Below are 9,556 nucleotides of genomic sequence, written 5' to 3'. Positions count from 1 at the left end.
ACTAAATTTAAGGCTTTTATTTGTATAAACATTGATCAGCAAACATAAACAGAAGCTCAACCGAACCTGCTTAACACACTAGAACAAACCTCACTGGTTCTCGCACATCAGGGGAAGTCGTGGCCTAATGGTTAGAGAGTCGGACTGGCAATCGAAAGGTTGTGAGTTCGAGTCTCGGGCTGGCAGGAATTGTAGGTGGGGGGAGTGCATGTACAGTGCCCTTGAGCAAGGCACTGAACCCCCAACTGCTCCCCGGGCGCCACAGCATAAATGGCTGCCCACTGCTCCGGGTGTGTGTTCACAGTGTGTGTGTGTGTGTGTTCACTGCTCTGTGTGTGTGCACTTCAGATGGGTTAAATGCAGAGCACAAATTCTGAGTATGGGTAACCATACTTGGCTGAATGTCACGTCACTTTCAATGCGAAAATTCCTGAGCTTCCATTTACTATAACTGATTTGAGTGAGTTAATGAATGTTTGTTTGTGAAAAAAAGCCTAAATTCAATCTGTTAATTTCTTCAGAAATTTTGGACTAAACTGCTCAATTAATATGGAATAGTTTTATGATCTCTTGATAACATTTTTGAAATGTCAAAGGGGTGGAGGAACAGAAACCTCTCAGATTTCATTAAAAATATATTTTTAAGCCCTGCACATGACATGCAAGAAAAAATTTTTTAATTGTGCACACGATTTAGGAATTCGAGGGAATGAATTATTAAATTGTGCGCACAATTTACTTTTTTTCTTGCATGTCATGTGCGGGGCTCGGTAGTGTTTCGAAGATAAGTTACGGGTTTGGAACGTCAGTTCATAACACTTTTTTATTTTTGGGTGAACTAATACAGTATTATAAAACACTACACACAGACAATAATCTTAATTATTTAGCAACTTATTTATATGAATAATGCTTTAAAAATATTGTGCATAAACAATAATGCCAATAAAGTCCTTTAATTTGAATAGAAAGAAACAGAAAGACTGTGTGTATGTGTGTGAGAGAGATTGAGATGTCCTCACTAATAAATCAAATAAATGTGTATTTAATGTGTAAGAAAGATTGTGTTCTTGGCATCTCAGAGGGATAGAGAAAGTGTGTGTGTGTGTGTGTGTGTGTGTGCGCGTGTGTGAGAGAGTTTTCTGAATTCCTGTAAAGTCAAATGAGTAACCAGTTGAAAACAAATGCAAAACATAAAAACACACTTACTTTAGCTGTCAATGCCATTATGGTGCTGATTTTCTGTCCTGCACATCCTCCTTTGTGACGGAACAACTTCATCAGGCCATCAGTGTATTTGTCCAGTTGACCAATGAATTTTGATATCAGCGGAACAGTTGTTATACGCATGAACTCCAAGTTGACCTGAAAAAAGATGAAAAAGGACACAACAGAATATATTTCACCTTAAACAAGATCTGTTAGTGTAAAAATCTGCACTTCCGTTTCAAACAACACTTAACTACTTACTTCTCCGATTTCAAACAATGCTGGCCATCTGTTTCGGACCTCTGTAATCATTGGCTCCTGAAGAATTTCTTGTCGTCGGTATGAGAAGGTACGCTGCATCTTTTCCTTGATAACGGTCTCGTTATTCTTTTTTTTTACCTCGGTCAATAGAGCAACCCTTTCCACCTCCAGGCTGTCATTGGTTTCACCTCTCGGATGGTTTGGACAGAAATTAACCTCTGCCCTCTGTGGCTTTTTTATGTTTGCAGCTGGTTTTCCCTGGCCTTTCTGTTTGTTTTTAAGTGAGTTGACTGTGTCTTCTGGGTGTCCAGCTCGGCCAAGCTTGGTGCGGAAGTTCATCATTTTTATCTTAATATAGTGCTTCCATCCACAACACCCAGTCCGAGTTCCTTTCTCACGCAAACATGGATGGGTTTGTATCAAGGCCTCAGCAACTTTTTCAAACTGATTGTCCTTTGGATATGCTGTATACTTGATTATTTCTTCTGCAATCCCTTCAAGAATATCAGATCTGAGTTTGGGCGTAAGAGATAGGAGAGTTCCATTTGCATTGAATTCATCATTTCCCTTCTGGAGCTGCATCTCGGCACAATATGAAAATCGTGGCACTACAAATTCTTTAGGCCAAGTGCAAGACCGGGAGTCAGGAGATGACAATATGACAGTATCATTGCTGCTACAGGAGTCAGCAGATGCTGAATCACTTGGTTCTTGTGACAAGGAGCTGCAAGATACATTGGAGGGAGTAACTGGGATTGTGGAGCAGTTATCTTTAATGGATGGAGCTGAGGATATTGCGGAGGTGGTAGCCTCACAAGGTAAGTATACCACTTTCAAAGTACTGCGATCTTGAATATCAGAAATTGATAAGAGGTTCATGAATTCGTTTCCAAAGTCTACGTCTTTGTATTGAAGCCTAAACTGCTCTGTTACTCTGAAGAAGGTCTTAATTTCAAAAGCCAATTCATCCACAGAAGACGGTATTCCGGATTTAATGGTTAGTTTTGTTGCATCATCTTCACTTCCAAAAAGGATTCTGAAGCTAACTGGTCCTGCCATCCTGATTTTTTCATCTAGAATGCAGACCCAAAAAACATAGGAATTGTCTTATTAATAAATAAAACATTGATATTAAAGTAACTACATTCTTTTAAAAAAGGTAATGAAAGTCTTATAAATAACACCTTTGATGACGATGTGTCTCTTCAGGGTTACCATACGTTTGGAACAAACTGTATAGGCCACAAGTGGATAGCAGTCTGTCAGTTCTTCAAGCTGAACCAGGGCAACCTCTTTACCTGGTGAAGAAGTCAACTCAAAAGATCTGAAGTGGTCTCTATACCATGCACACAATAAACGCACAATGAAACTCAGCTCATCTCCCCTTATGCACATTTGTAGAATTTCTGCAAATTCTGGCATTCCAGCAGTTGAACCACATGCAATTAACATTCCATTTTTGTAGTTAATTCCTCTAGTGGTGACACTTTTTGCAAGGTGAACTTGACTGATATCTGATACTTCTGCCTGAGAGCCAACACAACTTCCTTATTCAGAACATCAACCTGGACTGTAGAGACATTTGAAACGTCCAAATTTGATGTATTGAGTGTGGATGAATATATGTGGTAACTGATGAATTGCTGGTGTTTGGCTGCCAGTGTGAGTGCAATATTCCTGAAATTATTTCTGTGTCGAGCGACTTGTTTAAAAAATCTATGTTTAGCTTCAAATCGCATCGTCCATAAACCTAGAAGAGGCCCAAAACACTTAATCAGGTGGGGGTAATGCTCAAGATAGTGCTGTTTAGGTAAAAGCTTTACGTCCGGGTTAAGCTCGAGTAGTCTCTGTCTGTGATCAGACACTTTGACATCAAGATAAGCAATTGTCTCATCAGTGTGAACTGGTGGCACAGCTAATTCTACAATTTCCTTCAGGTCTAATATCACTTGCCAAGCAAGCTCATCCTCTGGAATCAAGTCCCCTACTAGAAATGGAAGCAATCGAATTAGATTGTCTTCTTACATGAATAGCTGTTTGGTATAACTTGAGATCGATTTTTTTTGTCACTCCACTTATAGGGAAATTTGACGATTTGTGTGTTAAGATATTCAAGACTGAAATACTTCTTAGAGATGAGAAAACTGAAACATAGTTCCAGTTCAGAAGGGACAATACCCTCAAATAAGTCATGCACTATATCTGGGGGATAGCCTGTGTTAACGTGAAAATGTTGAAGATTTTCTGTTAAAACACACGCTCTCTTCACACCAAAGCAATTTGTGTCAGTTTCCTGTGCAGACTTTACATGTGCTTCATGTATTTCTTTTGTTCGAAGCAAAAAAGCACCTGAATGAACATCCCTTGTTTGAATATCCACTTTCTGAGCAGTACAAAATCGACAAATATACTGGCCAGAGAAGCTCTCTACAAAACCAGCCAATCCGTGGGCTCCCAAATTGTCCGCTACAACACTATGGACTGTTCCTTTGACAAACTTCCCAAGTTTTGAGCTGAAAACACCATGCTCTTCTAAAGTACAAAGGTCTTGTAAAAGTGGCTCTAGAATTTTTCAATAGCCATATACCTTTACATCGTCACTTTTGCACAAAACCGTTAAATAAATGGAAGACAGTGCTGAATGAGAGCCTGGTGGCAAGTTATTCAGAATCCAGTACACACTACACAATTTGTGTTTTTTTCACAATGTACCCAGGGGATTACATAGCTCAAAATCATCGATGTACAAAGTTAAACAAATTCGCAACTCATCACCTGACAGGGAAGTGTTTTTTGTCCTTAAAATACAAACCGTCTCTTATAGAGCGATACTGCTGATTCTCTAACTGGTCTGTACTTTCCTGTGTTCTGTGGCTACTGATAATACCGTTTAACACTGCAGTACAATCAAGTAGCTGCTGTAAAGACTGCAGTAATGGGATATACTGAAACGTCCTGCTCTTTTTTTGGTCCAGAATAAACTCCACTGGCTCAACAATATTTAACAAATCCTTAAAGTACTCTTTTCTCTTATAAGTTGTACAAAGGGGACCATCTTTCCCTATTGATTTTACTAAAGGGTTAGATTTACACAGCTTAATTATTAAGGAACTAGCTGATGTACTATCAACTTCAAGGTTTTTGTTTTTGAAAAAATCTGAAAGACTGCTACAAGTTACAGGCACAGACACAGTACTTAAGAGGAAGTGTAGTTCATCAAGTAGTTCATCAATAGCTGTAGATGGCACATGAAATGTTTTCCAACTTCAGCAAAACTGCAGCTATTTTTTGTTCTACTAATTTCGGCAGGTCATCTGAAGTATTTATATCACTATCTGTATCTAACGGAGGTACAAAATCTATGCCAGCAGAAGATGAGGGGCTATCATCTACAGTACTACCAGATTCGTCTGACTGAGCAGCGAGTTTAACAACACCTGCCTTAAAATCGTTTAGAGTGTAGGGATTATGTTTACGATTTTTATGCGAGTGAAATGTTGATTTACATGAGCAAGGTATTCCTTTTCAGTTAAAATTTCCTTACATGCACACGTCTGACAAAAGAATGTAGTTAACTGAACATTTGCTCCTGTTAACTTCCTGTGTGTTTGATATGTGTGACTCAAAAGATTCTTCCAACTTGTGAATGTACATGGGCAATCTGCATATAGACAGGGATACCGGCAATTGCGACCATAGTGGAAATGTTTCAGCCTAAAATGTTTTAGCAATTCATACCGGGTAGATAATGAAATGTCACACACTTTGCATGGCCACATTCACATATCTGTGAACAAAGACAAAAGAAAAAAATCAGTTACGTCCAAATATTAAAGAATCAACATAAATAATTTAATTTATACTTGATTTTACTGTAAGTCAAAATACAGCTACTACAACTAATAATAATTTATTAATAACTTTTTTATAAGAATGAAATAACTACATAGGTCCAATTTATAAGAAACTATGGTTGATTGCAAGATGATATTTGGCTGTTTATGTCTGTAAATATTTTTTTAACTATGTATGTTATGCTTTTTTTATGTTGAATCATATAACAATTCAAACTGAGATTAATTGTTCATAATCAGATGTATTGATTCTTCTATGTATTAAAAAACAATATTTGTAGCATACATACAAGGTCTAGGAGGTTGTCCCACCATTTAGATGTAAGGAAAGATACTTGATGTATCTGAAAAGGGAAAAAAATGGTTTCAGTTAGAAACAAAAGCATACTTTTGATTATGAAATTACAAAGCCAGCATTATATTTTTAGATAATTATTAGAATAGTACTCTCATTAACTAATTTCAGTAGTTTATAACTGTCTTTATTTGCCGTCAAACGTTAAACCACAGAACAAGAGCAGACCAACAGCAAAAGACAGACGGGGTAAAACCATGGTTCACATAGAACACCCGACCAACTGGCAACTGTTGGAAGTTATCCATGTACGATATAAATACATTTAAAATTGCAGTTGGTTTAGTAATCGTTTAATGACACATTGCTATTTTAATCTTTAACACCTAAAACCATTTTTTCCTCTCGGATTTAACTTAAGATATGCACGTGGCCAAAGTTCTAAGTTATGTTATTCAGGTCAGAAAATACGGAAATTAATATAACGTTAAACTAAAAATAAATACGCATCCCAGTTACTTTTAATTATACTGTCTAGCTGAAAAAAGTAGCTTAAGCGGAACGTAGATAAAGTTAGCTTTTATAAGAACTATGTGCAAGTTAGTTAGCTAACATAAGTGGAATAAATGCAAATTGATAGTCAGTGCATTGATACAGTTTAATACGATATCAACAGCAGTAATAACACACATATATATTGAAAGCAGTCAACTTTTATACGATGAGTACATATGTAACTTGCCTTGCAATCAGGTTGATCCAAGAAGATGATCCGATGTAAGATGGCGAGGAGAACAGTGTTTTTTCAACTGCCTCTCTGCCGCGCGCTGGTTGCTGCTTTTTTTTTTTCCCATGTGCATTGCCATAGACATGTGTATGTGCAGTACCGCTCCCTACCGACTGGAGTATGGATCATTTCCGCCTCTAAACAATTCCATTGCCCATAAATTATATGCAAACCAATCACATAAAATATAACTAATAGGATCTGGCTCGTTTCACAGCTAGATATATTTAAACCATATTCATAATAGTTAACTGATTAAATCGAATAGTTTTCACAATGAACCAATTTACATTGATTCTAAGCAATCTGACTACATACATTTTGAAAATATTATTATTTAAATAAAATCAAAAGGATGCAAATACATAATTATAAACTATGCCATGATTCATTTTTTGAGTGTACTTGTAGAAGAGGACACTTATTTACATACAGGAGGTAGTTTGCATGAAGGACCTGGGGGAGGACACACCTTAAGTGACACACAATATTTCTTGTTCTCTAGAACTTCTTGGGAGTTTGCACTATGTCAAGTGTCGTAGATTTTTCTCAAATCTAACTAAGTCCTATCTCATCTGACCTAAATCTACCGGGGCCGTCTCCAATCGACGATCTCCCTGGGCCGTCTCCAATCAACGATCCCTAACGTCTCCAGTCGACGCTTAATAAACACCTGGGCTGTCTCCAATCGACGATCCCTAACGTCTCCAGTCGACGCTTAATAAACCCCTGGGCCGTCTCCAATCGACGATCCCTAACGTCTCCAGTCGACGCTTAATAAATACCTATTTATCTAAACTATCTCACCTGCTGCGCAGCAGAAAATGACAGACAGACTTCAGCAAATGTCCTTTGAGTTCTTTATTTACGGCCGGGAGAGTACTCGAGCAATTCTCAGAGAATCTCTCACCAGAAAAAGAATACATCAGGTTTTATAGGACAAACACAGACACCTCAAAATAAACTCAGCATGACTAAAATCACTAACATAACGTCACCTTTTATCAATATGATTGGTTCAATTTATAAAGCAATCCCCTCCCTTCTTTACCCTCTGAGACATGACATAATGCAGGCTAAAAACGAAAGGTTAGTACGACCTGTTCCGAAAAGAAGAAGTAGAATTTAGTTTGTTATTTTTGTTAGACCTAGACGAGGAAGTTAGGTGAGTGTTTGTCATAATGTTAGACTCAAAAGAGAAGTCAGGTTAAAAGTTTAACAAGTTGAATTAAGGTTAGAAGTTTAACACAGGTTAGATTCAGAAAAAATAGTTTACTATCTTATTTATTAAAAATCCACCACAGATTCCCCCCTCTGGTCGTAATTTCCACAACGACCAATATCTGGATTGTTTAATGAAAAAGAACATTATGGTATTGGTTCTCTGATTGGCCGCTCGGCTACAGCTGCATTTGGCTGATCAGGTGCAACAAGAATATTACGGTGCTGACTCTCTGGTCGCTCGATTGGACGCAGCCTGTAGGTCACAGGCAACCGACATCTGATCGGGTGCAACCACTCATAGTGGAATTCTTCTTCTTCCTCATTATTTTCTCTCCCAATGCCTCCCCAGACAATGCTCCTGATAAATTTCCTCAGACAAGCTCGGATACATTTGATCAAACATCCAATCATAATCATTGCAATAAACAAGGTAGCAATTACTAGTAACAAAAGCTTAAGTATGGGTCCGAAGATATTACCAAAAGCATTGCGGAAGGCATCAGCCACCCAATCTAATCCCCATTCCATTGCTTTATTCTTTGCCTGTTCATCCTGCCACAAGTCATTCCGCACCTTTGTCATATCGTCTAGCACCTTTGAGATGGTACCCCCATCCGCATCATAAGCTGGAATGAAAGTACAACATTCTTTTCCAATTTTAACACAGATACCTCCCTCGTCCGCAAGAATTGTATCCAATACCATTCTGTTTTCCAGAGTCATTTGTCTGAGGGCCCCCACTTCATTTTTCAATAATTCTAAAGCCAATTGGGTGTCATTTGCAAATCGATATGATTCATAATGGATTCTATTAATCCAATTAATTGAGTCAGTTACAGCATTATGGATCAGGATAAATTTATTTCCCTTTCGTGACCTGTAACACTTTAAATTTCTGCTCTGGCAAAGGCCAGACCTTCTTTTTCCCCTTGGTAGAGAGAGAAAGAATCGGTGCCGGGATAGTTACATTATCACACTCAGGGGGAAATCTTTTACGGAAAATTTTCCGGGAACATTCTGACCCCGGCCCAGCAATGTGAGACAGAATACACTTCAGTTGGTGACCCTCTACTGGCTCTGGCAACAGAGGATACGGATACGCGGCAGAAAAGGAGGCATGAGCACAAACATAACAATCTTTGTTAGGTGCAAGTTTTTTAGCTGTGTAATTCGCATGCTTCCAAAACAAATTTAACCCATAGTGATTTCTGTAGGTGTCAGATGAGTAGTCATGATGAACAGGCACTTCTCTTTCCTTTCTATCCTGAACACTTCCTGGAGGAAATTCAAACAGAAACAGCAATATGATCAAAATCAACACACTTATGAATACACCAACATATATTCTATACTTAAACATTCTGTCAGACCACATTCGCTCCCAGGTGCGCTGGTCGTCCCGTTGGCCCCACAGATGTCTGAATCATTCCATTTTCACCTCGATGACTCTTTGCGAGCCGTAGCAAGGTCTTCCCTCGTCGGTAGAGGAGGTACGTCACCAGTACGCCCTGTTTTCCCCTACTTTCCACTAGATGGGGGTTGGTTGGTGGGGCTTACAATGTAACACGTGAACCCAGGTGTCACGCTCGGCAACCTTGATTGCTGTATTCGTTGTTAGAATGATTTCATACGGACCCAGCCACCTTGGGTTGTTCCACGCTTTACGTCTGTGTTCCTTGATCCAGACCCACTGTCCTGGCTCGTAAGAGTGCTGAGGCAGCTTTGACCAGTGAATGAATTGTTTTAATGGTTCTTGTTAGGGACAATATATACTTCCTCATTTGCTCATCCACCCCCGCCAAACCCTCCTGGGGAGGAGGTTCAATTCCTACCCTCATGGGCCGACCTGTAAGAATTTCATGTGGGCTGAGGGTTGTTCTTGCCCCTTTTCGGGCTCTCATGGCCATTAAAACTATGGGCAGGGCT

General features: G+C 38.9%; 1 protein-coding gene across 1 annotated transcript; it reads right to left on the bottom strand.

Moving 5' to 3' along the window:
* Positions 1-1,591: 1,591 nt before the first annotated feature.
* On the bottom strand, positions 1,592-5,670 carry LOC132096930 (uncharacterized). The gene is made up of 5 exons (XM_059502615.1): positions 5,615-5,670; positions 5,235-5,257; positions 2,655-2,768; positions 1,687-2,543; positions 1,592-1,642 (listed from the first exon to the last, which is right to left on the bottom strand). The coding sequence occupies exons 2-5, from the start codon at positions 5,239-5,241 to the stop codon at positions 1,592-1,594; spliced, it is 1,029 nt and encodes a 342-aa protein (XP_059358598.1). The 5' UTR covers positions 5,242-5,257; positions 5,615-5,670.
* Between the last annotated feature and the right edge of the window lie 3,886 nt (positions 5,671-9,556).

Source organism: Carassius carassius, chromosome 20 (assembly GCF_963082965.1).
Source record: "Carassius carassius chromosome 20, fCarCar2.1, whole genome shotgun sequence".
NCBI classification, from domain to species: Eukaryota; Metazoa; Chordata; class Actinopteri; order Cypriniformes; family Cyprinidae; genus Carassius; species Carassius carassius.
This window is presented reverse-complemented; position numbering and strand designations above follow the sequence as displayed.